The sequence below is a fragment of the Neolamprologus multifasciatus genome, chromosome 14 (genome assembly GCF_963576455.1).
Source record: "Neolamprologus multifasciatus chromosome 14, fNeoMul1.2, whole genome shotgun sequence".
In the NCBI taxonomy this organism is placed as follows: Eukaryota; Metazoa; Chordata; class Actinopteri; order Cichliformes; family Cichlidae; genus Neolamprologus; species Neolamprologus multifasciatus.
The window spans coordinates 17,811,050-17,827,419 of record NC_140452.1 but is presented as its reverse complement, the minus strand read 5'-3'; the positions used below and the strand labels follow the sequence as shown (position 1 = coordinate 17,827,419).

The window sequence follows — 16,370 nt, the reverse complement described above, 5'->3', positions numbered from 1 at the left end:
AACCAAGATTGTCCCCAGTGACCTGGATTACAGTGCCATGAACCAAGTGTTTAAACATGGGAAGTTTCAGTCCCTCTGTCTCAAGAACTTTCAGATCATTGACAAGTGGCTCAAGGATTGAATTAAAGCCATAACGCTTTGAGTCTTGTGCATGAAAAAGAGCACACAAATGAATATTGACCAACAACGAATTAAAGATTGGAGGAAAATTCCTTAGTGTAAAGTATATTGCACCCAATTTATGTACACCCTTTTTAGAGCCCAGGGGATTTGCAGTTTCAAAGTCATCATAAAACAGTTGAATTTGTAAGGCATCTTTTTCTGCAGAAAATAGGGGACATCTTTTAACATAGGCAGCATCGATTAAGTCTGCATACACACCTTCTCTGGACATATTCCTTGACTTGAACATGTCGACAACATGGTGGTTTTGAAAGATAGTTTTCAGTGTTTCCAAAATAGGAACATATGCAAACCTATCAGTTACAATGACTTGATCAAAAGTCCCTGTGATCTTGTTTCTTCTACTGTCAAATCTTGTGCCAAGCACCATTTCAACAGGTTCAACAGTTGCCCATTTTTGTTTAAAGTGCCTATTTCGTTTAGCTTCTGAATTTAACAGTGTGAATGGGTTTTCAAAGTTTTTGAATGACTGCTCTAATTTCTTTTTACTTGTTGTGTCCTGTGAAGGTAAGCTCTGTAAAGCTGCATCTTTAGCCTGAGTATGAATCTCAAAAAACACTTCCTCCATTGAGGAGACAAAACTATTCACAGTAGATTGGCTTAATCCAGCTGCCCTGAGCTGTGCAACAGTAGAGGCACACATATCCAAAGTGCTCTTATTTGAACTTTTCAACATTTCAGATGTTGTGGGTGTTTCTTCTACATTAGTTGACACCACCTCCCCTGTAGTGCTAACTTCTTTAACTGCCACATCAGGCTGTAAATTAACATCAGTGTCAGCCTGTTGGTCGAAATAGTTAAGGTGTTTGGTATTTAAATGTTTTCTAAAACCTGAAAAAGTGCCAAACACACAGCCACAGTCACGCTGGGCACATTTAAGGCGAAGATTTCTTCCAGGTAAGTAACCATGGACTAACCGTAAATGCCTAACAAGCATGTTTGAACCAGTGAACTCAGCCTGACAGACAAAACACTTCATGATGGAGAATTAACCTTCAAGCCCTAATGAAGCAACCTTGCCCTTATTTCAGCAACTCTGGGACTTTCTTTGACTTTGCCAACATCTATATTGTACACAGTGGTTTGGATGAACGTGTACATGTTGTGAAGCATGGTGTTGTAAGATGTGCCAAACACAAAATGTGCTTTAAACAGTTCATCAAAAGCACCAAGTGAAGAGGTAGACTTGCATGGTATGGCATTCTTGTCAAGAATAATGAAGAACTGGTGGATGTCATTCTTTTTCACCCCAACAGCCAGGAGATAGGGTTGAGTGCTGGTAGTGATGGCATCAAGGTGCTCTTGGATATTTGTTCCAGTCTGAAAAGACAAATACAGACAGGGAATAAGAATCAAGTGTTTCTTAAACTGGTAATTCATACCATAAAAATAGAAAAGAAACAAACCTTCTTGAAGACCACGAGATGCCTTTCTGCTTGAGAAGCTGACACCTTTCCTGGTCTCTTCTGACCCTGACCAGATGGTGGAATCAGATGTAATAGCAATAGAATCGCTGAGAGGTCACTGTCCCAGCCTGAAAAAAATATTTGTTTTTAATAAAGTTGAATCATCATCATCAATAACAAATTTCAATGCATCTGCATTGACAAAATGTTTGAGTAGACCCAAAATACAAAAGGACAGCTGTTCTATGACAAACATTATATATGCTGTGAATGTGCTAATCAAAGAAATAACAGCTCACCAATGTCAGCATTAACTTCAGTGGCATCCTCAGGAGAGTCAGCTGCCAGCAAGAGTTCTTCCAGGTCACTGGTAGAAGGAAGCTTTCTGCCTTGTTGGATAATCTTTCTTTTGAATGTTGTTGGCCACCTCTCCAGCAACCTGCCTGATACATCCTCACCAAACATCAGTACAAAATCCTGTTCGATCTGTAACAGGGATAGAGAATAGAGAATTATATCTGCTATCTGCAAAAAATAAAATGTGTTTACATTGTCAACGTAATGAAAAATACTCACCAAGCCTTTGATATCTTTGAAACGTGGAAAAACAGATAGTATGTTGCTTGACAGCAGGGGGTCAAGGACCATGTTGTGTCGATAAACAAATGTCAACTTCATCTTCTTCTTGACTGTGTCTTCATCAGCTGAATGTTTCATCAGAGAGATTGCTTCCTTACACTCATCCTCACTCAGCACGTTCTCTGTAACAAACTGCAACTCTCGTCTGACAGTTGGTCCACCACACTGGTCTTCACCCGATGATCCATCTCCTGGTGCTAGACAATATGAAATACAACTTTATCAAAACTAATAATAACATTTAATAACCATTATTAATACAGAACCGCAATTTGGAACTGTATTATATGTTTCCACTTAATTATAAATGTTACCTCCAGATGATAATCGCCTCTCTTTAGCAGTGCATCTCTGTATGGTTTTAATCCTCCAGGCCAAATACCCAGTGCCACTCTCGCTATCATAATAATGTTCCTTGGAGAGTGACATATACAGACATTTTGTTTAATTTATCAGTAAGTTATGTAACCATGAACAGTTGATAAGGACATACATTTTGGCAGGATTTAAAATTTTGATTTTAGTTGTATCAGTTATTACTGTTAGCTACTTACATAGCCATTTTTTGAGTATGGGTCACTGAGGTAAGGGAAAAAGGTTACAATTCCTCTGGCATACATTTCTTTTACCTGCCGTGGTGGTGATGTACTGCAAGATCAAAAGGAAAAGAACTAGTCAGCTTCCCTGGAATTAATAGAGATTTAAAATAATTTGAAAATGATAGTAAAAATCACAGGGCCAGAAATAAATTACCCATTTTTTTCTGTCATGTCAGCTACCAATATGTTGACCATTTTTCTTCTGGTTTCATCCACCAGGGACTTGGTCCGATTGTACTCATTTATTATACGTTCTCCACCAGGTTCGCTGGTGAGAATGGATTCCACCAACTGGAAAAAACAATAAAAACATTCTACATGTTGATATAACCACTACAGTTCAGAACACTTAAACTACAAACAAAAAAGACACTATTAGAAGAATGTGGAAATCTGTTAACTCTTACTTGCTTAGCTTCTGCATCCAGCTTCTGACGTTTCCTCAAAGGGCTGTCTGAAAGGATGACAGTATCCTGTGAATCTGATGAATGTGGCGATGATAACTGGAACCGCTCAGGAGACACTTCTGCAACAGATGTTTCCAGACCTCAAAAATAGGAGCAAAACAAATCAGTTTAGACTCATTTTATACACTCTTTGAATAAACAATGTAATAATGACACACACAAAAATGACATTCAATGAAACACACATCATTCAAACAAACCTGTTTCATATTTGATGGTTAGTACTCCGGTTGAGGGATCTGTTACTATATCCTTAAATACATCCTCATCCAACTCAGTCCCTGAACTATCAAAAACTTTCACTCCTTCTGTTACGCCTGGCACACCAAACTTTGCAAATGCTGGAAACAAGCACACAACTTTGTGTAAACAAAAAGATTACATGGCATCTAATGTTTTGTAGCTTAAAATGAAGATAATTTCAAGATACTTCTTCAAAAGTGAGTCAGATAAATAAAAGCTAAATTATTAAGCGCCACTAACATGCTTGATAAGTGGTAGATTAAAATGGGTGACACTCACATTATGCAGTTTTTTCCCCACTAAATATACATTCATAACTAAGATGCTTCCAAAACACAGATCATTTTCAATTAATCATAAAATGCAGTTTGAAAAGACTAAATAACAAAAAGAACTTAAAGCCCCTTGTACACCTTTTTTATACAATGTTGGTTTCTTACCTGCAATCAAAAACTCCTTAAGGCTTGGCTCAGATACTCTAACAAATTTCTGCACACCTCCGAGTTTTGCTTTAAGCAGCATGCTTCCTGTAGACAGTAATTTCTTATAGTCAGTGCTCTTCATTGAACTACAGTAAACAGAAAATGTGAATATTAAATCAGTCCAATAAATACCAGCAAAATAGCCTTGCAATGTTATTTCTTACTGTATGTTACTTTTATGTCAGTGTAACAAGGTGTTTCAGCTCTTTGGCGGTAGTTTTTAGCCCTTTACTAAATGAGTATTTCATCTACAAGCGATATAATCCTCAATACAAAACTAAAGTAATTACTACTACTTTTTACCATTTGTCTGATCTAACTTAGTACTAGGGAGTCAGTATTTTGTCATCATTAGGTAACATACTGAACAGTCTGGTAACCAAAATGGAAAAAGGAGCGGGGTAACTTTTGTCAATACCATCAACTCACAATAAATACAAATGCTGTCATCTTAAATTCAACCTACTAAAAAAAAGCATTAAAAACTGAATCCTGGACATTTTGGATACTTTATCAAGCTTATAACACCTGCTGGTTGTACTCCTGTAACTGTAAAATCGCTGAAGACAGCCAAATTAAAATAAGACAATAACCTTACTGAAAACGACCTCTATATCTGGTACATAGGTATCAAAAAAAGAAAAATGTAACATTTAGTGTAAACCTTTAATTAGTTAATGCTTGGGTTATGTAATTTAAAATTTGACGATAGCGAATTGCCCGCGCACTGAGGTTAGCCAAAATGCTAGTTAGCTAGCTAATGTTAAGATGTAAATCCCAACACATGGAGGGTTTAATTTAATGGAATTTCGAACATACTAGAACACAACACAATCACCACTACACACTGAAATAAATTTTGATAACAAGCCTTACAGTCCAACACTGATATCAGTCAACTTTTTTTTTAGCTAATTAACAACCTTACATTAGCATACAGACAGTGTCACATTTGCTTCTGGTACAAAATGAAATATATAATAAACATGGACAAAAGGAATGTAACCTTATTTTAACGTGCTATCTGTGCTTAAAATGTCGAATTGTTGGTTTAATAAGTAAATATGAACAACTTACCCTGCAACTGATGTGAAGAAAATGGCGTCCTGAAAAATCCTCTTGGTTTGAAAACGAGTCTGTGGTGGGAGGAGCTTTCTAGAGTAACGTTGACACTGCCTCTTTTAACTCCACGAATCATCACCCACACTGGGGGGCGTTTTGCTCCAGCTGTTGTTATAATGACTCTATTAGAGTAAATACACTTTAACACTGCTGATTTAACACTGGGAAATTTACTGTGTAGGATCCAGAACGGTAATCTGGTTTATAAAACCTTACTCGCAGCCAGTGTTTCCTTTATGAACCGCAGTGGAAGTGTGCACACGTGAATCAGCTTCAGATTCTGCCCTCTGAATGGCTCGTAAATACAAAGCACCTCATTTTCAATTCAATTCAATCTTTATTGGCAGACTTCATGTCCATAAAAACAAGACAGAAACACACACACAACACCCACCCTCCCTCCCCCAACACAAGGTATAAACCATTAAATATATATATGTATATAAATAAGTATATAAAGCATTTGTAAAAAAATATAAAACCATAATATACATAAAACACAATTACTTAAAATAAATCAATAAATACACAAACACTTTAACCAGTGCTTTCTCAGACTGGATGAGTAACGGGAACCACTCACTGTCGGATCTGTAAGTGCTAAAATTATACTGTTACTCGAACCATCCAGTCGTTCTCTAAAATTGAACATTAACGATCTTAAAAGTGCTTTAAAAGTCCAAACACACACTGCTACAAACATCTGGCTGGCACTACCACTTCTAGGTATCCTGCAAAGGATTCTCATCGCATCATTATATGCAACATGCAGCTTCAGCATGCTACATTGTTTGTAGGATGAGTGCTGGTGCATAGAAACGAACCTACTAATCAACGGCTGCTTCTTTCACACAGCCGTGCCAGTGCATCCATCATGCAGCATTATGGAGCTGTGCTACCAAAGTATTTATATGTTTACACCAATCAGACTGATGATTCGTGGCTTAAAAACTTTGGTGCAGCATGATGCCGCCAAAGCGCTGCCAAAGGGCAACTTGTGTGTACCTGCTACGCGAGCGACTGCAGACAGAACAGCAGTTTTTGACACACTGTTGCTTTTGTCCTGTTGGGCTCAGGCTGCAGTAGATACACAGGAGCAAATATGGAGACTAAACATGTCTTCTTACACAAACACAAGCTGAAACCACACAGAATCTAATCGTCTAACTAATCGTGCATGATGTTTGTAAAGGTGGCATCTAATATTTGAATTGTCTGACCTTTGTGTGTGTGACTGCTGGGAAGTGTGATTCTTTCTTTGCTGTTGTGTAAATGTAAAACTGGGTCCTGGCCTAAAAAGAGCTCTGGTCGTCTTTTTCAGTGATCTGACGTCTTCAGAAGTCCTGCTTCTGATGGAATAACTAAACCTGTGTTCTCCAAAAAAAAAAACAAAAGAAAGACAAACAGCAGGATTATAGAAGTTGTCTTTTTTTTTAATACGAGCATAATTTTCATATTTTCATCAACCAAATTAATATGAGAGCAGGTTAGGTGTGTAATGTTGTAAAACAGAAGGTGTTAGCAGGTGCTTCCCTCCTCACTAATGGACGGATGGAGAGAGATGAAGCGTGAGAGGGAGAGCGAGGTCCATCTGTCCATCCTTTGGTTTCACGCTGAGGTCTAAATTTCACCAGTTGGCAGAAGTGACGTTGCATGCGCAAACACACAAACTTACCTCAGACAAGCGTTAGCATTGTTAGTGTGTTAGTGTCTCAAATTAAAAAGGAAAGAGCAGGAAGACATTTGGTGAGCAGTTCTGGGTTTGCATGACTCAAACAAAAACAAGCCTCTTTTTCTGGAGGCCATCGTGGCGACTCGTCCTCCCTGCTGTCTCGGCTTCTTTGTACTGTCTTTCTATCTTTTGACTCTCTTCCTCCCATCCCTCTCTTCTTCTGTCTGTCATGTTTTCGCTCAGTTTTTTGCATTTGTTTGTCCTTTTTCCATTTGTTCTCACCCTCGCTCCGGGTTTCTGCCTCACTTGTTTTTCCTTCCATCTGAAGTTCAAGGTAAACAATAGAGAAAATGCTGCTTTTAAGACTTTTATGCGACACGAGGTCACACTAAACCGAACTAAAAGTCGCACACTACTATATTCATCCATTATTCATTCTTTTTTGTCTGCATTTATCATCCTTTCTTCCACTTAGCCTTCTGCTCCAACTTTTTCTATTGAGCCTTAATTATTTTATCTCTATATTATCATTTTTCTGTGTTCTGGTGACTCACCTCAATGTTTCATTCAAGAGTGAATTACATCATCCACTCTTTTATACCTGCCAGCGTTCACTTACAACTTCCTTTGTCTATATTTACGGGGGAAACTTTACATAATTCACAATCCAGTTATTTTCTGCTTTCATATGAAAAACAACAGCTGCAGTATGAATGCAAGGTCAAAAACATCGTACATAAAACGCACTGCAAAATAATATCAAGGGGACAACAAAGCAAAGTTACTTTGAGTGGGAACAAAAGCCAGTGTGAAAAGGTTGATTTTCCTAAATTGCTCTGGAGTTTCTATTCCTTGAATGTGGAGCGGGAGAGAATTCCAAAGCACCGAAGCCCCATCACAAACAGCTCTGTGCCACAGGATCAGCAACGTAGAGAGGGGATGAACAGCTCTCCTGTATCAGAGGGGGAATGAATACTGCAATGAACACTGTGAAGGGACTTTTTAGGAGGAGAATCTTATTTAATACACTAGTGTAGGTGGCTGAGAGTAGGCATTATGTCCTGCCAGCAAAGCCTGGCAGTAGAGTTTTGGACACCCTGTCGCCTATCCAGGACTTTGCTAGGCATTCTAGATTAAATGCCATTACAGGGAGAAGGCAACGAACGCATGGGTGAGAGATGCAGCACGGTGAAAATGAAAAATGAAAGCTAAAGTCAAGAGGTGTGATTTTGTGACAAATTTGACATTTTCCTCAAAAGATAAGGTTCAGTGAAGTCATCATCTAAAGGGAAGGATTTTGTTCGTATAAATAAGGCAAAACTGTTTCTGGTGAAACTCTTTAAAAAGAGAAAGAAATCGATATACTGAAGTATATCTATCTACAAATATTCAAAAAAGTATTTCTTGGGTGCAGAGCAAGCCAAGTGCAGGGCTGGAATTTTAATTTGATGAAATTAATTTGGGAAAGCAACTGCTATTGCTGCAACTGAGTGTGTAATGAGCAGTGTTGGTCAAGTTACTTGAAAAAAGTAATCAGTAATTAATTACTGATTACTTCCCCAAAAAAGTAATCCCGTTACTTTACTGATTACTTATTTTCAAAAGTAATTAATTACTTAGTTACTTAGTTACTTAGTTACTTTTTAAAAACATGATTTACAACCTGAATAGGTGATAAATCGATAGATCTTTCAGCCCAATTCTACTTTTTCTACATAATCCATCATACAAAATGTAATCAAATGGAAAAGTCTCTTTTTAAAACTTGTTTTGTTAGTTTTAATCTTTTAACTTTATGCATGAAGCAAACATTTAATTATCTGCAACATTCTCTGACTGGAAGAAATTAGTTTAACATTTAAACCTATTTTCTGCACATTCCAGCACATAAAATAAAATATTTTTTGTGTTTACACTCAGTCTTTCAGATGCAAGTAAAACACAGCAGAAAATAAATAAAGTCAAAGACTAGCGGTCCTGTTGCTCTATTTTCACCTGTAAAGCAGGAGCGGGGTAGGCGGAGGGTTACCCTGGTGCAGGTGTGCCGCGGTCAGTGGAAGAATCCGCGAGTTTCTCTGTGAGTTTCTCATTACGTCGTAGCTACTCGGTGCTTGCTCGGAAGTTTAGGGGTTTTCCGCTGTAAAAAGAAGTTTTCTTCCCACGCACAACGGACACTAATATTTTTGTCACTTTTTATGGAATCAAACTCAAAGTAAGGTCAGTACTTCCACGCTTTAAACGCTGCACGCTCATACTCTCTCTGCACTCGATATATGATCCATTGTTGATCTGCACACAGCTGTTGTCACAAACGTCCCACTCGCTTACGTCACTGTCGTGAGACATTCTCGCAAAAAAAAATCACGGTTTTAGTAACGCAGTAACGCAGCGTTCCTACGGGAAAGTAACGGTAATCTAATTACCGTTTTTGCAATAGTAATCCCTTACTTTACTCGTTACTTGAAAAAAGTAATCGGATTACAGTAAACTTCTTAGTAAGTTTACCTCATTACCAGAGATGGGCAGTAACGCGTTACTGCCCATCTCTGGTAATGAGGAACATGTTGTAAACTTCTTAGTTAAAACATCCATCCATTCGTTTTCTTAACTGATAGTCCAGTTTAAGGTCGCGGGGAAATAGAGCCTACGTCAGCTGTGATATGGAGAGTTGAGGTACACCCTGGACAGGTTGTAAGTCTATCACAGCGCTGCTGGGCTGAAACAGTAAGATTACAGAGCCAGATATAGATCAGTGCTTAGTCTAGCGCTGGTTCCATACCTTTATAATATCAAAAAAAGACGGGTGGTGACTATGGGAGGGGCTACAGTGAGAATTTCACTATTGCATTGAAGGTGTAGCGATCATGCAGATGACGTCCTCTGTGTTATTATCCTCTGACAGGTTTCACACCTTTTCCTACAAAAGCTGTGTAAGAATCGTTTCTGAAACCTGTTGAAATGTTGGCTGGCTCTCAAGGCTCCACCACAGAACTGGCTTCACACCAGCACTGACACATTTTGCTGGGAAGGGTGTAAATTTGTGTAACTTTGGTAAAAACCGCAGATGCAACTGTAAAGAGTATGTGTGATTTTTAAAACCTAGCGTAGCCAGAACTCTTCTCTCCTTTCTATTGTTCCCTCAGTGTTTTCATTAAAAAGTGTCTGACAGCATGGAAGACACTTCTTTTAGTGTTTGCTTAATGTTGCATAAGCTTCAAATCCACTCTTTGTTTGGTCTTCGGTACAGCTTTTAAAGCCTTTTCTTCTCTTTATTCATGAACTAATTCTGATTTTCCTTCTCGTTCTCTCTCTCCCCCCCCCCCCCCCCCCCCCCCCTGCAGGTGAGCTAGTCGCAGCACCCTCGGCTGTACTCAGCATCTCCCGTTCCCGTCTTCTTCTTCCTCTGCCTATTCCTATCATCTTCTGCCTCGTCTTTCCTGCTTCTCGTGGGAATCAAACGTCGTGATGTCTCTCTCCGTCTCTCCTGCCCCCTTCCTCCTCTTCTTCCTCTTCCTCCTTCCACTGCCACCCTGCCAGCCAGAGTCCCAGCGCAGTGACCCCAGCATGAACCCTGACCCAAGAACAGCCTTGCCCTCCATATTTCCCTCCTCCTCCGTCCTGCCTTCCTTATCTAATGATAATAGTACATCACCCAGCATTGGGGATAAGTGTGATGAGGTGACCGTGTGCAAGCCGGGCATCCTGTTACCTGTCTGGTACCCCGAAAACCCTGGAGTCGGTTACCAGGTGGCCAGAGCTGTGGTCTACTTCCTGTCACTCATGTACATGTTCCTGGGAGTGTCCATCATTGCTGACCGCTTCATGGCATCCATAGAGGTCATCACATCTCAGGTAGGATGACAAAAGTCATTTAATTATTTATAAAAGCAAGAAATAATTACATCTTACAAGCTTGAACATGACATATACCTTGAGTCAGGCAAATGCACTCAATCTACGGGTGGTATAGTTGATATAAATGGTACGGTTTTTGTTTGGATCTCAGTTTGCATCAGGGGGGATGTTTAGCTTCCAAGGCCTGTTGACCTCACCGCTGAAGCTTTCAGACGGGTCGTTTTTGCAAAGTTCTCAACTTTGAAAGCTCCTAGTTTTTCATCTTTTATTTCTTCAGGTTACAGATAGACTGCAGTGAGGATAAGTTGTGATATGCTCCAAAAATGGTTGATTGTGACCCGCACCCGCTTTCACACCTTGGCTCATGTGATTAGGTAGAGGATCATCAGGGGGTCCTTTGTCCCTCTTGGGGGGGAAACTCCCACTGGGTTTAAATCTGGGACTCTCCACCATTTGACCCTTAGAACCGAAGAAGCTTCTCGGATGAGAGGTGAAACGTCTTCAAGCAACTTAAACAAGTCTAGACGCTTTTCTTTCCAAGCTCCTTAGAAACTCATAGATTGTACAAATCTAGCAGGGTGTCGACCATCTTCCAGGCCAAATTACTCGACGAGTTATTTAAACTTTTGTCAGGTGACCACCACAGAGATCTGGAAAAAGTATGTACTACCCAGAAACACGGAATCAAAACTCAAGCACACCTTTCACATCAGTGCAGTCTCATGGCCAATCAGGAAATAGTGATGAATATGATCTGTTTCTTTACAAACACAGGATTGCCCTTATTTTCTTTGTGTCGCTCAGCGCAGGTTTAAAAGTAATGCTGGCATCATGTGTCTTCACACGACAGGCAACCTAATAAATCAGTTTTCAGTTACCAGGTGAACATATTTTAAACAGAACCATGAAACGTTCATTAATGTAGTGAGAATGCTTTAGCAGCAAGTGAAGCTGAACATCAACAACAGCTGAACCTACAATTTGTAAGTGCACAAAGATATTGATCAATCCAAGTTACAAGCTGCCTTCCCTTTATTTGTTTTGAGTTGTAATAACAAAGAAATTAACAAGGTTGTCTCCATAGCGGATAGCTTTGTGTATTTGATTTGGACAATTTTACACCGGACGTCCTTCCTGATGCAACCCCCAAAGGATTTGTGTCTTCTCCTGGGGAAACCTCTGCTTGTTAGGCAAATGTGTGAACCACTACACTATGGAGCTGCAAGTAATATGAAGCAAGGTGTGGGATTCAAACGGTAGTGTATCAGAAAGTATTGATCTTCCACTTCCTAATTTGGCCTTTGTTGCTCTTTTAGCCTGGAGGTACATGACTTATGTCCATGAACATGAACTATTACACCGACCACGATGCGCTACCATCAGACCGTGTGCCGGAATAATTTGGGACCATTTCATGAAACTGCAGTGAAAATTGCTGTTCATACATCTTTGATGGAAAACTTTTTTTTTTATTAACCTTCCTTTACACAGAATGTATTTACAATAGGTGTTCCAATGTGCTTTGTAAGGTTAAAAACGCCATTATTAGAGAAAACTAACAGACTATCCCCTGTGAGCAGCACTGTTTCCGAGTGCTGCTCACAGGGGCCAGTATCTGCAGATGGCTGCCCCTCCCTGAGGATAAAAAAGGAAAGAAAGAGAGAACATAAGCAACAAACAGGAAACATGCAAACTGCAGGAGAGAGGAAAGTTAAATGTAATGACATGTGGTGGTGGTTCATCCATGTGGTGATGGATGGTTCAGCGTCACCTGATCCAGGTCTTACTACAAGCTTTATCCAAAAGGAAAGGAAAGATAAAGCTTCCACCTGTCAAGTGTTTTCACTCAGCTATAGTGCAGACTGTTTGCTGACCGTGCACCAAACACTTCAAAATAGACCTACTTCATATTAATGCATTAATAAAGGTGTGTTTCCGTCTTCAATGAAGCCATAAATGATTTGCTGGAACCTGTGAAGGGAATTTGTGTGCTTCATCATTCAGTCGTCTCCTTCCTGTAAAGCAGTTCCTTATAATGGGAATTTCATAGATTCCCCTCCTCTCTCCATTTCCACTGCAAACTGTAACAGTGCAAATGACCCTCAGCTGTTTTCAGAGTCAGCAGAAAGAGTTGTTATTTGCCAAAGTTGTCGTGATGTTTTTGCAGGAGTACAGCTCACAGGTTGTGTGTGTTTGTGTCCCAGGTGGCTTTTAATGGATCGGGTCTTGAGGTTATGCAGTGTATGCAGTGTTTTTTTTTAAAAAAAAGACAATTGCGCCTGAGTTTTGAGGCTTCAGTGGACCCTGAGGTCCAGTTTGAAAGGAGGATGAGGAGACATGAAGGTCAGCTGGAGTGAGAAACGAGGACATTAAGACGCTGTTCCCAGTATCAAAGCTGTTTTCTGGTTTAAAAAAAAGAGGCTAACACCTACAGAGTATAAGATTTTGTCTTACACGATACTCTCCATATGATTCCTTTTCTGTTGTGGGTAGAACAGCAGTAGAAGAAGTATTAAAGTTTGAGTACAGAACATTTCTGAGTTTATTTCAGCTCCCAAGGAGTAATTTTACACATTCAGAGTAAAATGTTGCTCAGTGCTGGAGTTGTCTGACAGGACCTATAACATCAGTGTTAGCTCAGCTCCTTGGAGATGCAATTACACTCCACCCACACATTTCATTTCTCCGTTTGCAGCAGCAGGAAAGAGTCGGTCTCCTCACTTCTATCATGTAGGCTGCATATAGACAGATGGCCAATGACTGCTTGTATTCTGCAGAGAGAGGCAAGTAGGGCAAGGATACCTTTAAAAACATACGAGCAGCTTCTTCTAGTAGATATGATGGTATTACCAGAGGCTTAGAGGTCAATAAGAAACAGAATTAGCTTCTTTATTTTGAGTGTGCAGCACTTAAAGAGGGTATGTTACATGATTTTGATTAATCTACATTTTATAATGAATCGACGCAGATTTTGTTATTATAGATTGCTTACTTCATTCAGAAAGTTAAGACTTAATGTTAGTTAAAAGATTTTGTCACATTTCTGTGCCCCATACACCGCACTCTTACAGGCTTATTATTTTATTTATATTTCCAAACATCCCTGAACATGAATAGTGACCATGTGTGATTTTGAGGTTAAAGTTTTGAACTTTTGTTTTTATATGTTTTGGGGTTTTTGGCTGTGATGACTTTACCATTCTGCTAATACTATACTTTAGTTTTATAATTTAAGTTCGATTTCACATGTTCAGTTATCAGTTCCTCATTTATTATTATTATTATTATTATTATTATTATTATTATTATTATTATTATTATTTCTTATATTTTGGGTTTGTTATTGATGTCAGTGTTTCTCTTCCTTCATTTGTTTCATCTTTGTGTTTATAACTTTGTTCTCGGATGTTCTTTCTGGTTCTTCTGGTTCCACCATGTTTTGCTTTGAAGCTTAATTTTCTTTCATGTCATGTGATAATTTTATTTTCTTGTCTTCCCTTGACTGATTGATTAAGTGTTTCCAAATTCAGGGGCTGCATCCTTTGAAGGTTGCATTCGGAGGTCAGACTGACAGTCTGAGGGAAGAAGTCACTGCATTTAAATATATTTCGCTCTATAACATTGAATTTGTCTTCATACAAGTTACATGACATTAGGGATTTTGTCCTCCATCTCTCTCCAACACCTCTCTAGCTGCCAGTTTCATGGTTGCTAGGCAACAGAGGCAGCGCTGATAGGCTACACTTCCGGTCTCTGAGGTTTTTGTGGCCTGTGAAGGTATGCCCTATGTAGGCCACGTCCTTCGAAACATGCAGCCTCCAGATTTGGACACAGTTTCACCTGCTTCTGGTCCCCATCCTGTTTCTCATTCCCCGATCCGTTCCCGGTGTATTTATAGTCTTACCTTCTCTTTGCCTTTTGTGCATTTTCTGCGTGGCAAGCTCAGAGTTATTTCCAGTGACCTCCTGTGTTCTGCTAGGCCTCTTGTGTCTCTGGATTCATGTTTGTTTCAATTTTTTTTTTTTTGCATGTCTTTACTTTGTTGAGGTTGTTTAGTTTGGACTTTAGTTGAGACCTGTTTTTGCATTTTAATGCAGGTGTCTGACTCCATTTACACCTTTACACTTTTCTCTGCCACACAAGCACTAGAAACCATATCCACAATAATCTGAAGTAACCACCACAGCATATCGCATTAAGATGTTGAAGGCATATATTAACAGTCTTTAGCTTGCCACTGCAGAAGTGTTAAATACTTGGAAACATTTATTAAAAGTTATTCATTGAAACAACCATGGATAGCTATGCTCCTCAGCAGAGATGGGCAGTAACGCGTTACAAGTAACGCATTACTGTAATCCGATTACTTTTTCCAAGTAACCAGTAAAGTAAGGGATTACTATTGCAAAAAAGGTAATTAGATTACTGTTACTTTCTCGTAAGCGCGCTGCGTTACTGCGTTACTAAAACCGTGATTTTTTTGGTGTCTCATGACAGTGACGTAAGCGAGTGCAACATTCGTGGCAACAGCTGTGTGCAGATCAACAATGGATAATATAACGAGTGCGGGAGAGAGTATGAGCGTGCAGCGTTTAAAGCGTGGAAGTACTGACCTTTGAGTTTGATTCCGTAAAAAGTGACAAAAACATTAGCGTCTGCTGCTCACTGCGTGGGAACGAAACTTCTTTTTACAGCGAAAAAACCCCTAAACTTCTGAGCAAGCACCGACAGTACACTGCCACGGGAATGTGAAACTCCCGGATCCTTCCACTGACCGCTGCGACACACCTGCACCAGGGCAAACCTCCGCCTGTCCCACTCCTGCTAAACAGGTGAAAATAGAGCAACAGGACCGCTGAGTCTTTGATTTTATTTATTTTCTGCTGTGTTTTACTCACAATAATTAGAAAGAGTGAGTGTAAACACAAACAACTATTTTATTTTATGTGCTGGAATGTGCAGAAAATAGGTTTAAATGTTCAACAAATTTCTTCCAGTCAGAGAATTTTGCATATAATTTAATGTTTGCTTGATGCGTAAAGTTAAAAGATTAAAACTAATAAAACAAGTTTTAAAAAGAAACTTTTCCATTTGATTACATTTTATATGATGGATTATGCAGAAAAAGTAGAATTGGGCTGAAAGAACTATCGCTTTATTACCTATTCATGTTGTAAATCATGTTTTTAAAAAGTAACTAAGTAACTAATTACTTTTGAAAATAAGCAATCAGTAAAGTAGCGGGATTACTTTTTGGGGGAAGTAATCAGAAATTAGTTACTGATTACTTTTTTCAAGTAACTTGACCAACACTGCTCCTCAGTATGGTGGCCAGAAATAAAAAATAACCCATTCAGAGTCAAACAAACTTCAGTGAGTGTATTTATTTACTCTGGAAAATGTAAGCAGGCATCCAGCCTGAAAACAGCTGTGGAGGAAAACAACTACCATCTAGTTTAAAGTACCAATCACACGGTCAAATGCAGTCCAGGTTAATTTGGTTCCGGTGACAGCTTAGTAAATCATTTTTAGTGGAGCCTCTTGACCGCAACTCGTCCTTCCACAGGAGCTGTCCAACTCCATTCAGGTCATTCCCTGAGCCTAACAGATACATATACAGGGGTCCAAAGGAATTACACTGAGATTGAATGTAACGAGAAATCTGTCAGATAAGGGGCTCTATAACGGGAAAGACAACAAAG

The 16,370-nt window shown here is 39.3% G+C and overlaps 2 protein-coding genes across 6 annotated transcripts in view; one reads left to right on the top strand and one right to left on the bottom strand.

Moving 5' to 3' along the window:
* The window catches only part of slc8a2b (solute carrier family 8 member 2b), a 244,572-nt gene that overhangs the window by 177,176 nt on the left and 51,026 nt on the right, over positions 1–16,370 (top strand). For 4 of the 5 annotated variants that reach the window (XM_085130533.1, XM_085130532.1, XM_085130531.1 and 1 more), the window contains one exon: positions 10,155–10,665. The exons of the other annotated variant lie outside the window; for it this stretch is intronic. In XM_085130533.1, coding sequence (XP_084986659.1) covers positions 10,279–10,665 — 387 coding nt within the window. In that variant the 5' untranslated portion in view covers positions 10,155–10,278. Of the gene's footprint in view, positions 1–10,154; positions 10,666–16,370 lie in introns of those variants that run through there. 5 annotated transcript variants of the gene reach the window in all.
* On the bottom strand, positions 1,186–5,319 carry LOC146503885 (uncharacterized). The gene is made up of 11 exons (XM_085130541.1): positions 5,097–5,319; positions 3,978–4,064; positions 3,495–3,635; positions 3,235–3,374; positions 2,982–3,118; positions 2,783–2,876; positions 2,543–2,642; positions 2,166–2,425; positions 1,889–2,075; positions 1,590–1,717; positions 1,186–1,503 (listed from the first exon to the last, which is right to left on the bottom strand). The coding sequence occupies exons 1-11, from the start codon at positions 5,215–5,217 to the stop codon at positions 1,186–1,188; spliced, it is 1,713 nt and encodes a 570-aa protein (XP_084986667.1). The 5' UTR covers positions 5,218–5,319.